The sequence below is a fragment of the Antennarius striatus genome, chromosome 11 (genome assembly GCF_040054535.1).
Source record: "Antennarius striatus isolate MH-2024 chromosome 11, ASM4005453v1, whole genome shotgun sequence".
Classification (NCBI taxonomy): Eukaryota; Metazoa; Chordata; class Actinopteri; order Lophiiformes; family Antennariidae; genus Antennarius; species Antennarius striatus.
In genome coordinates, this window is record NC_090786.1 from 578,549 (window position 1) to 597,500 (window position 18,952).

Sequence of the window (18,952 nt, forward strand, 5' to 3'; positions counted from 1 at the left end):
CGTTTGAGGCTAATGATGCAGCTTCCTGTCCTCTGATGGTTTGTCAGCATCAGGACCGCCTGACGCCGGCGCTCTGGTGTCGGTCCACAGGGGGCGCCGTGCTGTCGGTGATGGAGCTCCTCAGGTCGCTCGAGTGTGACCTTGATGTTTGTCTGGTGTGCTCGTGCACCGGTGTGTGTGTGTGTGTGTGTGTGTGTGTGTGTGTGTGTGTGTGTGTGAGTGTGTGTGTGTGAGTGTGTGTGTGTGTGTTTCAGTCTGCTGGGGACGAGGACGGGATCCATCTCATTTATTATTCAATTACAGATCGCTGGGGTCGCGGCGGGTCATGAGCTCTGGAGTGATTTCGGAGGGGGAGGAAAACAGAGGGGGGGGCAAACAGGTCTCCACGGAGACAGAGTGGTGTCAGTATTTAAATCATAAAGACTCGTTCACATCCTGATTGGTCGTTAATGTTTCCGGAGGGTTGAGTGGTCGAAGCCCCGCCAGCAGACAGGAAGTCGCTCCAGGATGGAAATAACAAACACACACTCCCTCCACACTGGAACACACACTCCCTCCACACTGGAACACACACTCCCTCCACACTGGAACACACACTCCCTCCACACTGGAACACACACTCCCTCCACACTGGAACACACACTCTTGATGGCGTCTTGACCTCGGAGCACCTTGACATGACGTCTATGTTGCTCGTCAGCCAATCAGCAGCAAGCTGGGTCAGCAGCTGATTGAAGCATCAGGATATTTTGGGGGGGACGATCCCCCCTAAAGTCTCTCTTTCTGCCGTCTCAGATTTTTTCGTCTGTTTGCGGCGTTGTTGTTCCAGGTTCTCAGTTTAGAATTCAAATGTGAACTCTATGTCTAATTTCAGACCCCCCCTGACGTCCTGGGGGCTTGAATCCATTGATCCAGACTATTTATTCCTCTGTGAGGAGCGTTTGTGTCTTGGGCTTTCGTGATTGATCACAGCGGCGATGAGCAATCTGTGAAATGACGGCTTGAATTAAATTAGGGCCGTGTGGATTCTCCCTCAGACGACCATGTGAGGCTGAGTGAGGAGGAGGACTGGAAGCTGTTGTGCTTCATCTCTGTGATGATGGAGAAGAGACCCGCTGAGCGGGATTGATGCCGGATGGCCGTCGTGTGAGTCGGGGGGCCGGTCCTCGTATCTGCAGTGAAATCCATTACCTCCAGGATCACGTCTGAGAGCTGTTGCTTCACAAGATCAATAAAAGAAGCTCCAGAAAATGAAAGCAGCCACAGTTCCTGCTCTGCTCTGAAACTCCTGCTGCTGCCTCTGGTTCCAGCCCGGAGTCCGGAAAGCATTTGTCTCTGTCCCGGCTGTGTTCACCAGCGATCCCACGCCTCCTATGTTTTCAAGTTCCGCGTCTTCCATCACTGTCAGCCGCTTCCACCGCAGTCCGGCTCACGTGGACGTCACCGTGGTAACGGCCGGAGGTGTGGAGGGCAGAGTCCGACAGGACAACGCCCGTAGTAAAAGTCAGTAAAAGTCACGCTCGTAGTAAAAGTCGTGGTTATGAAGTAAAAGTCACGCTCATTTTAATAACACCTGCCATTGGCCGGCCTGTTGGCCTGTCAGCATCTCTGCTGCTTGAATTGTTGTCATGGAGATCCACCGAGGCTTCCTGCTCCGTCCCCTGTGGAGATGCTCTGAAACGTGTCAGGAGAGCTTCAGCCGGGCTGGGCGTGAAGACTGAAGCATGGTTCTGAGGGAAGTTAACGCTGGCTATAGCAGGAATCATGCATACACACATGTACAACACACACACACACACACACACACACACACACACACACACACTGTAAACTCTGGGTTTTTCAATTTTCTGCTATCCATGGCGACTGATGCCGTCTCTGCAGGCCTTGCATGATGTCTGATTACTACAGCCCAGAGTACGAGAGTACGATGGAATGAAAGGCGCTCACATCTGAAGCATTGTGCATGCTTATTATGGGATGTTTTTCTATTAGGGGTCAGGCAAAATGTGATTAGAAGAAAAATAATCATCATGACATGCAGTGCATTTCAGTGGGAGTCTAATGAATTGATGTGAGTCCTGCAGCGGCATCCATCAGGACGGCTGATGGCAGCGACGTGACGGACGCCGTTCACAAAAGTCACGCTCGATCTGAAGGTCATGCTAGTTGTCAAAGTCACGCTTACATTGTAAAAGTCACGCTCACTGTAAAAGGCACGCTTACGTAGTACAAGTCATACTCACATACTCCAGCTTGTAGTAAAAGTCATGCTTACATAGTAAATCACACTCATAGTACAAGGCATTCTCATGGTAAAAGTCTTGCTTGCAGCAAAAGTCAAGCTTTCATAGTAAAAGTCAAGCATACGTGGTAAAAGTCACGCTCCTTGCTTGTCTCCATCACAACACACTGATGTGAAACTGGTGAACTTGTTTTGTTTGAGATGTTCGTCCAATCAGCTGCAAGCGTTTCCCTCATAGGTGTCTGTGTTTGCAACCAAGATTTTAGGTTAAGTGGATTACATCAGAAGGAAAGGTTCAGAGAAAGGTCAAGACACACACACACACACACACACACACACACACTGACCTCATGTTTTACTATATTAACCCTTCATTTATCTCTGGCTCCATGTAACACACCCCGGTCGTGTTTCTAACGTCTGTCCCGTCGGTCGTTTTCGTTGGATTCCATTTGCATCCGACACAGGAATTCGAGGTCGAGTCCAGAGGAAGTCTTCATCTGTTCTCTGACAATAAACCAGCATCATCATCATCATCATCATCATCACCATCACCATCACCATCATCACCATCACCATCATCACAACCATCATCATCACCATCATTGTCATCACCATCACCATCATCATCATCATCATCATCATCATCATCATCATCATCATCATCATCATCATTACCATCATCATCATCATTACCATCATCATCATCATCATTACCATCATCATCAGCATCATTACCATCATCATCATCACCATCATCATCATCATCATCATTACCATCATCATCATCATCATTACCCTTCCTTGAGTGGTCACCTTATCGTGGTGGAGGGGTTTGTGTGTCCCAATGATCCTAGGAGCTAAGTTGTCTGGGGCTTTCTGCCCCTGGTAGGGTCACCCATGGCAAACAGGTCCTAGGTGAGGGACCAGACAAAGTACTGCTCAAAGACCCCATATGATGACAAAAAACACTGACACACGTTTTCCCTTGCCCGGATGCGGGTCACCGGGGCCCCCCTCTGGAGCCAGGCCTGGAGGTGGGGCTCGAAGGCGAGCGCCTGGTGGCCGGGCCTGCACCCATGGGGCCCGGTCGGGCGCAGCCCGAAAGGACAACGTGGGTCCCTCTTCCCATGGGCTCACCACCTGTGGGAGGGGCCATAGGGGTCGGGTGCATTGTGAGCTGGGCGGTGGCCGAAGGCAGGGACCTTGGCGATCCGATCCCCGGCTACAGAAGCTGGCTCTTGGGACGTGGAATGTCACCTCTCTGGCAGGGAAGGAGCCTGAGCTGGTGTGTGAGGTGGAGAAGGTCCGACTAGATATAGTCGGGCTCACCTCCACACACAGTTTGGGCTCTGGTACCAGTCCTCTCCAGAGGGGTTGGACTCTCTTCCACTCTGGAGTTGCCCATGGTGAGAGACGCCGAGCAGGTGTGGGTATACTTGTAGCCCCCCGGCTTGGTGCCTATACATTGGGGTTCACCCCGGTGGACGAGAGGGTAGCCTCCCTCCGCCTTCGGGTGGGGGGCCGGGTCCTGACTGTTGTTTGTGCGTATGCACCAAACAGCAGTTCAGAGTATCCACCCTTTTTGGAGTCCTTGGAGGGGTGCTGGAGAGCGCTCCCACTGGGGATTCCATCGTTCTGCTGGGGGACTTCAATGCTCACGTGGGCAATGACAGTGAGACCTGGAAGGGTGTGATTGGGAGGAACGGCCCCCCCGATCAGAACCCGAGCGGTGTTCAGTTGTTGGACTTCTGTGCTTGTCACGGACTGTCCATAACGAACACCATGTTCAGACATAAGGGTGTCCATATGTGCACTTGGCACCAGGACACCCTAGGCCGCAGTTCGATGATCGACTTTGTGGTCGTGTCATCGGACTTGCGGCCGCATGTCTTGGACACTCGGGTGAAGAGAGGGGCGGAGCTGTCAACCGATCACCACCTGGTGGTGTGTTGGCTCCGATGGTGGGGGAAGATGCCGGTCCGACCTGGCAGACCCAAACGTATTGTGAGGGTCTGCTGGGAACGCCTGGCGGAATCCCCTGTCAGAAGGAGTTTCAACTCCCACCTCCGGCAGAACTTCACTCACGTTCCGGGGGAGGCGGGGGACATTGAGTCTGAGTGGACCATGTTCCGCGCCTCCATTGTCGAGGCGGCCGACCGCAGCTGCGGCCGTAAGGTGGTCGGTGCCTGTCGTGGCGGCAACCCCAGAACCCGTTGGTGGACATCAGCGGTAAGGGATGCCGTCAGGCTGAAGAAGGAGTCCTATCGGGCCTTTTTGGCCTGTGGGACTCCTGAAGCAGCTGATAGGTACCGGCAGGCCAAGCGGAATGCGGCTTTGGTGGTTGCTGAGGCAAAAACCCGGGCGTGGGAGGAGTTCGGTGAGGCCTTGGAGGACGACTTCAAGACGGCTTCGAAGAGATTCTGGTCCACCATCAGGCGTCTCGGGAGGGGGAAGCAGTGCAGCATCCACACTGTATATAGTGGGGATGGGGAGCTGCTGACCTCAACTCGGGACGTTGTGACTCGGTGGGGAGAATACTTCGAAGACCTCCTCAATCCCGCAGACACGCCTTCCCATGAGGAAGCAGAGTCTGGGTTCTCTGAGGCGGGCTCTCCTATCTCTGGGGTTGAGGTCACCGAGGTAGTTAAAAAGCTCCTCGGTGGCAGGGCCCCGGGGGTGGATGAGATCCGCCCGGAGTTCCTAAAGGCTCTGGATGTTGTGGGGCTGTCCTGGTTGACACGCCTCTGCAACATCGCGTGGACTTCGGGGACAGTGCCTCTGGATTGGCAGACTGGGGTGGTGGTCCCCCTTTTTAAGAAGGGGGACAGGAGGGTGTGCTCCAACTACAGGGGCATCACACTCCTCAGCCTCCCTGGTAAGGTCTATTCAGGGGTTCTGGAGAGGAGGGTCCGTCGGGAAGTCGAATCTCGGATTCAGGAGGAGCAGTGTGGTTTTCGTCCTGGCCGTGGAACAGTGGACCAGCTCTACACCCTCCGCAGGGTCCTTGAGGGGGCATGGGAGTTCGCCCAACCAGTCTACATGTGTTTTGTGGACTTGGAGAAGGCGTTCGACCGTGTTCCTCGGGGGGTTCTGTGGGGGGTGCTTCGGGAGTATGGGGTACCGGACCCCTTGATAAGGGCTGTTCGGTCCCTGTACGACCAATGTCAGAGTTTGGTCCGCGTTGCCGGCAGTAAGTCGGATTCGTTTCCAGTGAGGGTTGGACTCCGCCAAGGCTGCCCTTTGTCACCGATTCTGTTCATAACTTTTATGGACAGAATTTCTAGGCGCAGCCAAGGCGTTGAGGGTGTTCGGTTTGGTGGCCTCAGTATCGCGTCTCTGCTTTTTGCAGACGACGTGGTGCTGTTGGCTTCATCAAGCCGTGATCTCCAACTCTCACTGGAACGGTTCGCAGCCGAGTGTGAAGCGGTTGGGATGAGAATCAGCACCTCCAAATCTGAGACCATGGTCCTCAGTCGGAAAAGGGTGGAGTGCCCTCTCCAGGTTGGGGATGAGATCCTGCCCCAAGTGGAGGAGTTCAAGTATCTTGGGGTCTCGTTCACGAGTGAGGGTACGATGGAACGGGAGATCGACAGGCGGATCGGTGCAGCGTCTGCAGTGATGTGGACTCTGTATCGGTCTGTCGTGGTGAAGAAGGAGCTGAGCCGAAAGGCAAAGCTCTCGATTTACCGGTCGATCTACGTTCCTACCCTCACCTATGGTCACGAGCTATGGGTCGTGACCGAAAGAACGAGATCCCGGATACAAGCGGCCGAAATGAGTTTCCTCCGTAGGGTGTCCGGACTCTCCCTTAGAGATAGGGTGAGGAGTTCGGTCATCCGGGAGGGACTTAGAGTCGAGCCGCTGCTCCTCCGCATCGAGAGGAGCCAGATGAGGTGGCTCGGGCATCTGGTTAGGATGCCTCCTGGACGCCTCCCTGGTGAGGTGTTCCGGGCACGTCCTACCGGGAGGAGGCCCCGGGGACGACCCAGGACACGCTGGAGAGACTATGTCTCCCGGCTGGCCTGGGAACGCCTTGGGATTCTCCCGGAGGAGCTGGATGAAGTGGCTAGGGAGAGGGAAGTCTGGGCTTCCCTGCTTAAGCTGCTGCCCCCGCGACCCGACCCCGGATAAGCGGAAGAGAATGGATGGATGGATGGATGGATCATCATCATTACCATCATCATCAGCATCTTTACCATCATCATCAGCATCTTTACCATCATCATTAACATCATCACCATCATCACCATCATTACCATCACCATCATCATCATCATCATCATCATCACCATCATCATTATTAACATCATCACCATCATCACCATCATTACCATCACCATCATTACCATCACCATCATCATCATCACCATCATCATCATCACCATCACCATCATCATCATTAATACACCAGCATAATGTGATTTATTAAACAAATGATATTTAAATGAAATGTTATTGGATGAAGGAACGCTGAGATTGGAAGGCTAAAGCTAATGCTAACAACATAACGCTAGCTGCTAAAAAATTAACCCTTTAAAGCGTGGGCTGGAGGTCCCCTTCCTCAGGTCTGTGGGGCTTGTTGTTCAGGTCTTTGGGGGGGTTAATCCTTTGAGTTCCAGTTGATTCTCGTTAGAGTCATTGACTTTATTTGAGGGGGGGGCTCCTTCCAGACTTGGCCTGACCTCCAGTTTCTTTTCTTCGTCCTCTTTTTCTAATTAAAACTCGCCGACATCAATCACCAAATTACTCTGATTGGAAATCTGAATCGCAGCTTGAAGTTCCACAGGGCAGAAGTTACAGCCCCCCCCCCCTTTCAGTTTGACTTCTACGCGTTTCTGCAAAGTGTGGATTGAATTTCTTTCATTTCAATTTTTATTAGTAATCATGAATATTAATGGGACGACTGACGTTTTAATTTTTTTCATCGTGTGCTCAGAGAAATGGTGAATTCCATTTTGCTCCGGAGATTGAAAACGAGCACCAATCAGAAAGTGTGGACCAGGAAAGGATCCCACTAGTGGACGAAATGGGGAACTGCGTGTTGAGTGTTTGTCTTATCCGTGTTTTAATCCGGCGTAAAACGGCAGAACTCTGGAGCTCCGGGTGAATGCAGGTGAGGAAGCCTGGAAATGTGTTTCCATGGCAACAGATGAGGATTCTTTCATCCTGAATTTGCGTTGAGAGTGAAGTGTTAAAGTTAGGTGGGAGCAGCCATCCTGCTCTGCTGGGGGTTCACCCAGAGGGCAACGCCGGGAGCGTGGCTTCATGCATGAATGCGGATCACATCCTCTTCCTCCGTCAGCCGGGATTCGCTTTCATCTGTCAGCTGATCGCCGCCGCGCCTCTCCTCCTCGTTAGCGCGACTTTCATATGCTAACAGAGATGCTAATTATGACCAGTTAAAGAAAGAAATGTTTTAACGGCCCTTCATGGTGATGGGGAGGACGTCTTCATCATCACCAATCAGTCATGTTGTGATTGTGTTTAAATCGATGTCACACGTGGCCTTGTACGGTCACGTGACGCGGATACGACACGTTTCATCGCTAGAAACACAAAAAGAACACCCGTTTGTCGTGAGCGAGTCGAGGATTTGAATCGTAAAATTTATCTTTACAGCAGAAATAAAATGGAAATGATGCATTTTCAACCGTTTTGCATCTGCCTGGACAGGCGCAGCCATGAATGTGTCCTCAGGGCCGTTCCTGCAGCTTCATGCATCCCACTTCCTGTTTGTTCCTGCATTGATGCATCCCACTTCCTGTTTGTTCCTGCATTGATGCATCCCACTTCCTGTTTGTTCCTGCATTGATGCATCCCACTTCTTGTTTGTTCCTGCATTGATGCATCCCACTTCCTGTTTGTACCTGCATTGATGCATCCCACTTCCTGTTTGTTCCTGCATTGATGCATCCCACTTCTTGTTTGTTCCTGCATTGATGCATCCCACTTCCTGTTTGTACCTGCATTGATGCATCCCACTTCCTGTTTGTTCCTGCATTGATGCATCCCACTTCCTGTTTGTACCTGCATTGATGCATCCCACTTCCTGTTTGTTCCTGCATTGATTCATCCCACTTCCTGTTTGTTCCTGCATTGATGCATCCCACTTCCTGTTTGTTCCTGCATTGATGCATCCCACTTCCTGTTTGTTCCTGCATTGATGCATCCCACTTCCTGTTTGTTCCTGCATTGATGCATCCCACTTCCTGTTTGTTCCTGCATTGATGCATCCCACTTCCTGTTTGTTCCTGCATTGATGCATCCCACTTCTTGTTTGTACCTGCATTGATGCATCCCACTTCCTGTTTGTTCCTGCATTGATGCATCCCACTTCCTGTTTGTTCCTGCATTGATGCATCCCACTTCCTGTTTGTTCCTGCATTGATGCATCCCACTTCTTGTTTGTACCTGCATTGATGCATCCCACTTCCTGTTTGTTCCTGCATTGATGCATCCCACTTCCTGTTTGTTCCTGCATTGATGCATCCCACTTCCTGTTTGTTCCTGCACTGATGCATCCCACTTCCTGTTTGGTGGTACTGGAGTTAATCCACGTTGAGGATTTAAATCCCGTTTTAGAGGGTTTATAACTTCCTAACTATCGCCCCCCCCGGACGCCGCTGAGCCGACGCCCTCTAACGGGGTCGCCGGCGTGAAAAGTGACACTTCCACCCCGACAACGCATTTCCAAATGGACTTAAGAAAAATTCGAGGCGGGAGCCAAACGGGGGCAACTTTAATTATCTGATTATCCCGACGGACTCCAGAGGTCAGAGGTCAGAGTGTTTTCTCAGGACGAACGTCTCTGACACAAACGTCCTGTTGGCGTGAGGTTTTATGGTGGCGTCCCGTTCCGTGTGACCAAACCCAACTATTATCTAAACACTGTCTGCTGATGCGTTCGGGGGGGGGATTAACCCACCAGTCGCTCGTCGCCGGCGGAGATAACGGCTAATTTAATTGGTGTAAGTACCAGAACCTCCAATTTTAACGTTCAGATGCGACGAGTAGATATTTCCTGACGCAGCGGCGGAGACGGCGAGGGATCCGTCTAATCACGGCGGCGTGGGGGGGGGGGGGGGACTATGAGACGCAGAGATAAGTGGTGCCGCTGTAAAACGTTAATATATATCAGGGGGGGGGGAGTGGATGAAATGTCGTCTCTGTTTGTGTCGATCATCACTATTTTTCTCTGCCGTCACGCCTGGGGGGCGACGCCCGACAGGCGATGGGGGGGTAACTGTGGCCCTTCAGAATAAAGCAAATGATCTGTCGTCAGCGTCTCCGTTTCTCCAGAATGGTCAGAGGTGAACCCAGACGTGTGTGGGGTCAGAGGTCAGAACTCATGACCTGTGTCCAAGCCCCGCCCCTAAGTCATTGTTCTTGCCCTCTGACCCCCCCCCCCAAAAACTGCCCCTCAGAGGCTGAGCATTAAGAGAAAATGTTTGGATGGATGAATGAAGATGGAGCTGTGTTTGACACACAGACACACACACACACACACACACACACACACACACACACACACACACACACACACACACACACACACACACACTTGAGTACAGTGACACACCGTTTGGCCGCCGCCTCCTGATTGCATTCCAATCACCGCTCCTCGACTCTCCTCGCTTTTCATTTCCATTTCCTGTCAGTGAGAGGACGTCTGATTGGAGCGCAGCGCTGAGCGATCTGGAATCTCATTGGAGGAGAAGGTAATCATCTCTAGGATCCTTTGAAGTCTCATTAAACAAACCGCCGAGCAGCGAGTCACCGGTGAAACCGACGGGTCGCGTTCGTCAGCGTTCCATCAGGGGGGGGGTGGAGTGTGTTGGTGGAGTGTGTTGGTGGAGTGTGTTGGTGGAGTGTGTTGGTGGAGTGTGTTGGTGGAGTGTGTTGGTGGAGTGTGTTGGTGGAGTGTGTTGGTGGTGGAGTGTGTTGGTGGTGGATTGCTGAGGCGCCCTTGAGCAAGGCACTCTGTTATTGTGTAGCTCCAGTGGAATGAACCCCCCCTTTATAAAGCAGCTGGGCGGTGCCTTCAGGTGCAGACAGGACATCCTGACGCCGGTCCATGAAGACGGTTTGTGACACGTTTACTAACCCCGAACAGGAAGTGTGTGTGACGGCGAGATGTTCCCCTACACACTCTACACACACTACACACTCTACACACACCCTACACACACTACACACTCTACACACACTCTACACACACTACACACTCTACACACACCCTACACACACTACACACACTACACACACTACACACACTACACACACCCTACACACACTACACACTCTACACACACTACACACTCTACACACACCCTACACACACTACACACTCTACACACACTCTACACACACTCTACACACACTCTACACACACTCTACACACACTCTACACACACTCTACACACACCCTACACACTCTACACACACTCTACACACACTCTACACACACTCTACACACACTCTACACACACTACACACTCTACACACTCTACACACACTCTACACACACTCTACACACACCCTACACACTCTACACACACTCTACACACACTCTACACACACTCTACACACACTCTACACACACTACACACTCTACACACTCTACACACACTCTACACACACTCTACACACACCCTACACACACTCTACACACACCCTACACACACTCTACACACACTACACACACTACACACTCTACACACACTACACACTCTACACACACTCTACACACACTCTACACACACCCTACACACACTCTACACACACCCTACACACACTCTACACACACTACACACACTACACACTCTACACACACTCTACACACACTCTACACACACACTACACACACTACACACTCTACACACTCTACACACACTCTACACACACTCTACACACACCCTACACACACCCTACACACACCCTACACACACTCTACACACACTACACACACTACACACTCTACACACACTCTACACACACTCTACACACACTCTACACACACACTACACACACTACACACTCTACACACACTCTACACACACTCTACACACACTACATACACCCTACACACACTACACACTCTACACACACTCTACACACACTCTACACACACTCTACACACACTCTACACACACTCTACACACTCTACACACACTCTACACACACCCTACACACACTCTACACACACTACACACACTACACACTCTACACACACTACACACACTACACACTCTACACACACTCTACACACACCCTACACACACTCTACACACTCTACACACACTACACACTCTACACACACTCTACACACACCCTACACACACTACACACTCTACACACACTCTACACACACTCTACACACACCCTACACACACTCTACACACACCCTACACACACTCTACACACACTACACACACTACACACACTACACACTCTACACACACTCTACACACACCCTACACACACTCTACACACACTACACACACTCTACACACACACTACACACTCTACACACACCCTACACACACTACACACTCTACACACACCCTACACACACTACACACTCTACACACACACTACACACTCTACACACACCCTACACACACTACACACTTTACACACACCCTACACACACTCCCTCATGCATATGGATGCGTCTCTTTGTGCAGACTTTCACACCTCCCTTTGCAAGAATTCATCATCCTAAAGGCGGCATGTTTATATATATATTCCCCCCCCGCTAGTGAGAGCCTCGTGATCACACACAAACACACACACACACACACACACACACACACACACACACACACACACACACACACATACACACACACACACACACACACACACACACATGCAGTCACTGCCTTCCTGTTTTCTTTTAATTAGCGGCCGCGGCGCTAATGAGGAGGCTCCGCACCCCCCTCATCCATTCTTAGCTTCACGCCTGTGAGCCTCACACGTCTGTGAGCCTCACACGTCTGTGAGCCTCACACGTCTGTGAGCCTCAGACGTCTGTGAGCCTCACACGTCTGTGAGCCTCACACGTCTGTGAGCCTCACACGTCTGTGAGCCTCACACGTCTGTGAGCCTCACACGTCTGTGAGCCTCAGACGTCTGTGAGCCTCAGACGTCTGAGCCTCACACGTCTGTGAGCCTCACACGTCTGAGGCTCACAGACGTCTGTGAGCCTCAGACGTCTGTGAGCCTCACACGTCTGTGAGCCTCACACACCTGTGAGCCTCACACGTCTGTGAGCCTCACACGTCTGAGGCTCACAGACGTCTGTGAGCCTCAGACGTCTGTGAGCCTCACACGTCTGTGAGCCTCACACGTCTGTGAGCCTCACACGTCTGTGAGCCTCACACGTCTGTGAGCCTCACACGCACTGCCGAGGCGTTCTGATGTCGGCGCTCAGATCGAGAGTTTGTTTTGTGAAGGAACTTCCTGTTGATTGGGTTCCTGCAGACGACAAGAGGGCGTGTCTGTGTCGCCTCAAAGCACCTGTTTCACCCATGAAGGCTCCTCCTCTTCCTCGGTGGCGTTAATGAGCGCCACACGTCCACAGCTTCACGCCGTTATCTCTCCGTTCCTCTCATCTCCTCCTCCCCTCTAATTGGAGCGATGAAGGTCACCTGATGTCAGTCTGTTCAGCTGGTTCAGGGCAGCAGGAAGTGATGTCATCAGGTCCAGTGGTCATTCGTTATGATTGGAAAGAAAGAGAGGAGGAAACAGAGGGATGGAGGGATGGATGATGGAGGGATGGATGATGATGTAGGGATGGATGATGATGGATGATGATGGATGATGATGGATGTAGAGAAACTCCAGTTTGTCCCCAGAGGACGAGAAAATCCGGTTCAGACTGGAGGTTTATTTTTTGGAGGACGTTTCCTTCAGAGCCACTGGTTGGTCTCAGGATTCATTAACTGCTGGAGGCGTGAACTGTGACCTGTGAACTGTGACCTGTGACACTCATTAATTGAGCGTTCTCCATCAGAATCGGCTCCTCTGGTGGCTTCTGGGGCCTGAAGGCAGAAACGTCTCAGACGAATCAGCAGACACTCCAGGAAGATGTTCAGGTTTTCTTTCTGTGGCCCAGGCAGGAGTTTGAAGGTCATTAGGTTTAGGTGCTAACGTAATGGGGGAGGGTTGACGCTCCTTTATTCTGTGTGATGTGAGCTGGGGGGGTTATCTCATCTCCCACAGACGATCACACCGTCCATTTTTCTCTGTCACCTCACCTGACTTTACATTTTCCTGCCGTTTGTCTCAACTGCCCCTCGACTGTTAGCTGTTAGCCATTAGCCGCTCAGCCTGACTCGGTAACTAACCATCCTTTCCTACCCCCCCCCCCCAGGTGTCAAGAAGGCTACCAGGGGATCCGCTGCGACCAGTTCCTGCCCAAGACCGACTCCATCCTGTCTGACCCGAGTAAGTCCCGCCCCCTTCTCACTCAGGTCGTCTCTGATTGGTCCATAAATCAAACTGTAAGCGTATAGAGTTGTTGGGGGGGGGGGTCAAACTAATTTCCACTGAGGGCCACATCATCAGCATGTCTGTCCTCAAAGGGCCAGATGTAACTAATAAATGTAACTAATGTAACTCAGTGTAATGTAACTAAATGTAACTACTCCTTAATGTAACTAATAAATGTAACTAAATGTAACTCAGTGTAATGTAACTAAATGTAACTACTCCTTAATGTAACTAATAAATGTAACTAAATGTAACTCAGTGTAATGTAACTAAATGTAACTACTCCTTAATGTAACTAATGTAACTAAATGTAACTCAGTGTAATGTAACTAAATGTAACTACTCCTTAATGTAACTAATAAATGTAACTAAATGTAACTCAGTGTAATGTAACTAAATGTAACTACTCCTTAATGTAACTAATAAATGTAACTAAATGTAACTCAGTGTAATGTAACTAAATGTAACTACTCCTTAATGTAACTAATAAATGTAACTAAATGTAACTCAGTGTAATGTAACTAAATGTAACTACTCCTTCATGTAACTAATAAATGTAACTAAATGTAACTCAGTGTAATGTAACTAAATGTAACTACTCCTTAATGTAACTAATAAATGTAACTAAATGTAACTCAGTGTAATGTAACTAAATGTAACTACTCCTTAATGTAACTAATAAATGTAACTAAATGTAACTCAGTGTAATGTAACTAAATGTAACTACTCCTTAATGTAACTAATAAATGTAACTAAATGTAACTCAGTGTAATGTAACTAAATGTAACTACTCCTTAATGTTAAATAACTGAATTTCTGACTGATTCTAGTTCCAAACATTACAGTTAGACAGAAAAAACATGTTTGTTTGTTTCTCTGTTCTAACATAAATCCTTTTCATTTGTCAGGTTATTAAACCCACAGAACTCCATCAATCAAGGATCAAACTATCAATCAATAAAGAAAAAATAACATCAGACACAAGTTAGGACATCAACTTTGTTCACTACATTTAGTCAGAGTTAAGATGGGATGAACTACTGCATTGTGGGAAATGTAGTTTTGGTCAAAGAACACTTTTGACGTATTTATTTTTAGACACTCTGACCTTTTATGCTCTTGGGGGCCACATTTGGCACCCCGGGCCCTGAGTTTGACACATGTGTTGTTGGTGTGTTTTTGTAGTGATGTTGTTGATGTGTTGTTGTTGTTGTTGTTGTGTTGAAACGAACCTGGGGGGCGGTCAGTAAAGAAACAAGGTGGTGCAGCTTCCAACCAATCAGGCGTGGGCGTCTGTAATAACAAGCGTTCCTGTTTTTCTGACCATGAAGCGTTTTTTTCTGTCCTCTGATCCATTTTAGAGACGATAGAAACGAGTTCTATTCATCTTCTGTCAGTTATTGATCATCCGTCCATTAATCAGCATCACATGACCTCCTTTCTCTCCTCCATCGCTCATCCCTCCTTCTTTCTTTCTTTAACCTCCTACTTTAGTGCTGAACTTTTTCTTCTCTTCAAACTGTCTGATAATCTAACGGTTTATTTTTTATTGACCCCCCCTTTTCTTTCTGCTTCTAACAGTCAGTAAGTGTAAATGTGGGGGGGGGCTGGTCCCCCCTGATAGTCTTGTCGTTCCATCGCTGCTCAGAGCTCATCAAACCCTGATTTCCCAGGATGCCTCAGTGTGTCGTGTTGGATCTAACCCCCGCCCCCCACCCCTATCCATCCCTCCTGATGCCCCCCCCTCACCTCCTCCATGCCATTCTTTCAGACCTCCCCCCCAGCTGACAGTTCTCCATCCAGCTCGTCTCCACACTAAGTGGACCAGGCCTCAGATGGGCCCCCACCACAGCGTTGCCAGAGGGGGGGGGTCACCAGCAGGCCGGGTGGAGCTGCCAACCGCCTCTGGCTCGCCGCCGCCTCATTGGAAGGAAAGCAAGGGGGGGATGAAAGTGGACATGTCTTCTGGGGTGGGGGGTGGGGGGTAATCACACTGTCTCTGGGTCCCGGCGGAGGGGGGGCAGGACTCTGGCTGCACCGCAAACAGAATGAGAACGAGATACAAGACGGATGGACGCCACGACGACGGTCAGACGGACGCGTTCACAGGCGTTTGGCGTCGGATTGATGTCGGGTTGAAGTCGGTTTGATGTTGGTTTGAAGTCGGTTTGGCGTCGGATTGATGTCGTCACGCTCAGTGAGTCACACCGGTTCGATTGTTCTCTGAATGAGGAAACGTCGAGACGTCTCTTGTCTCTGATTGGCTCGTCCTGAGCAGACAGAGTTTCTCTGGTCCAACATGGAGGTCAGACGCGTTCCGTCTGAGAGGCGTTCCGTCTGAGAGGCGTTCCGTCTGAGAGGCGTTCCGTCTGAGAGGCGTTCCGTCTGAGAGGCGTTCCGTCTGAGAGGCGTTCCGTCTGAGAGGCGTTCCGTCTGAGAGGCGTTCCGTCTGAGACGCGTTCCATTCCTTACAGCCGTACGTGTTTCTTTCTCGTCTGCACAGAAAACAAACTCTGTCCTCAGTCAGACGTGAAGACCAAATATTGTGGTTCTACCACGACAAAGCTGGAGTTAAACGCTTCCGTCTCCAGTGGAGAACACGCGTCGCCTCGGCGCCCGCAGACGGAGAGAGGCTCCACCCATTCAAATGTGGAGTCAAATTAAATCCAGCCCATCTTTATGAGATACGATTACACGCTCGGTAGGTTAGCGTGCAGCACGCGTGATAACGGCACTCATGCACGTCCAATTCCAGTCACACGACCACAGCCTCCTGCTGTGTGGGTGTTTTAATCCCACAGATATAAAGCAGCAGGAAATGTGGGATTGCTCCGAGCGCCACCTTTATCACGCCCCATCAGTCACCTCGACTGGTTAGCGCTTTGCTAACCAGTCCGACCAAAAAGCTGAGAGACACTCAGGAGAAGGCAAGAGCAGGCGGCGGGCCGCGGGCCGAGTCCGGCCCATGGGAATGATTTAATCTGTATAATTAAATATAGTTATTAGAGTACTACAGACGTAGTATCTGCTGTGAGGATGTTGGTAGAGAAGTCCAGAGAAGGCCAGAGGGAGCTGCATTGTGTTTTTGTAGATCTGGAGAAAGCTGATGACAGGGTGTCCAGAGAGGAACTGTGGTATTGTATGAGGAAGTCTGGAGTGGCAGAGAAGTATGTTAGAACGGTGCAGGACATGTATGAGGACTGTAAGACAGTGGTGAGGTGTGTGTAGGTGTGACGGAGGAGTTCAAGGTGGAGGTGGGACTGCATCAGGGATCAGCTCTGAGCCCCTTCTTGTTGCTATGGTGATGGACAGGCTGACAGACGAGGTCAGACAGGAATCTCCATGGACTATGATGTTTGCAGATGACATTGTGATCTGTAGTGAGAGCAGGGAACAGGTGGAGGAGAAGCTAGAGAGGTGGAGGTTTGTCCTGGAAAGGAGAGGAATGAAGGTTAGCCGCAGTAAGACAGAGTACATGTGTGTGAATGAGAGGGACCCAAGTGGAAGAGTGAGGTTACAGGGAGAAGAGATCAAGAAGGTGGAGGATTTGAAGTACTTAGGGTCAACAGTCCAGAGCAATGGAGAGTGTGGAAAAGAGGTGAAGAAGCGTGTCCAGGCAGGATGGAACGGGTGGAGGAAAGTGTCAGGTGTGATGTGTGATAGAAGAGTTTCAGCTAAAATGAAAGGAAAGGTGTACAAAACTGTGGTGAGACCAGCGATGTTGTTTGGTCTAGAGACAGTGTCACTGAGGAAAAGACAGGAGACAGAGCTGGAGGTAGCAGAGATGAAGATGCTGAGGTTCTCTCTGGGAGTGACCAGGATGGATAGGATCAGGAATGAGTCCATCAGAGGGACAGCACATGTTAGAGGTTCTGGAGATAAAGTCAGAGAGGCCAGACTGAGATGGTTTGGACATGTCCAGAGGAGAGATAGTGAATATATTGGTAGAAGGATGCTGAGTTCTGAACTTCCAGGCAGGAGGCCTAGAGGAAGACCAAAGAGGAGGTTTATGGATGTAGTGAAAGAGGACATGAAGGTAGTTGGTGTGAGAGAAGAGGATGAGAAGACAGGGTTAGATGGAGGCAGCTGATTGGCTGTGGAGACCCTGAAGGGAGAAGCCCAGAGGAGGAGGAGACAATGTTTTTGTCAGAGTTAAACTTAACTCAACTGCTGCATTGTGGGAAATGTAGTTTTAGTCAAAGAACACTTTTGATCTATTTATTTTAGACACTGACCTCTGTTCTCGTGGGCCACATTAAATGATGTGGAGGGCCACATTTGGCCCCCGGGCCTTGAGTTTGACACATGTGGTCTACATGTAGCTTAGCCTAGAAAGACTGATCCAGCCCCCCCACGGCCCCCCTTTAGATGTAGCTGACCTTCTGGGGGGGGTCACCACTGGACAGACTTAATGGCTTCAGAGACACACTGACCTGCTCGTCCCCCCCCAGTCTGACAGTCCAGTTAGTTAAGGTGATGAAGACACGGGGGGGGGAGCTGGTCCCTGGACAGAACAACCAGAATAGCGTGGGCGTCCGTGACCCAGTAGAAGCGAGGCGTGTTCTGGGTCGCTGCAGACGCCCCGACCCCCCCCCCCCACGCTTCTTTATTCTGAGGAAACATAAAAATAGACAGGAAGGACCTCGTCCCACACGTACAAACACACTCGTTGTGCGTTCAGGCCAACGCCGCGCGTTTCTCACAGCGGGACGAGCAGGTCAGCAGCAGACGAAGAAATACTGAGGGGGGGGGCGACCTTTCCTGTCTGACAGCTGATAGGACGCCGGGCGGTGTGTGTGTGTGTGTGTGTGTGTGTGTGTGTAACAGTGTGTGTGTGTGTGTGTGTGTGTAACAGTGTGTGTGTGTGTGTGTGTGTGTGTGTGTGTGTGTGTGTGTGTGTGTGTGTGTGTGTGTAACAGTGTGTGTGGCGTCGTAATGACATTAGCATACGGCGCCGGAGACGCGGCTCTCAGGGGACGTCTCATTAAACTTCACCCCCGCCTTGGAATCCTCAGGGGGGGACAGGACATCCTGGCGTCGGCGCCGGGATCAGCCCGCTTTGTAATTACTGGTGCATTGTGGGAGGTGAGAACCAACCAATCAGGACGCAGACGAAGAACCTTCAGGTGGACGTGTTTGATGTACGGATGAGACTAAAACCAGGAGAGTCTGGACCGGTTTGAGGAGAAAACCCCGAAATCTGTTTGA

General features: G+C 50.5%; 1 protein-coding gene across 1 annotated transcript in view; it reads left to right on the plus strand.

Moving 5' to 3' along the window:
* LOC137604223 (pro-neuregulin-3, membrane-bound isoform) overlaps window positions 1-18,952 on the plus strand; it is a 124,930-nt gene that overhangs the window by 73,258 nt on the left and 32,720 nt on the right. The window contains exon 3 of the mRNA XM_068328226.1: window positions 13,626-13,699. Within this exon, the coding sequence (XP_068184327.1) occupies window positions 13,626-13,699 (74 nt within the window). The remainder of the gene's footprint in view (window positions 1-13,625; window positions 13,700-18,952) is intronic.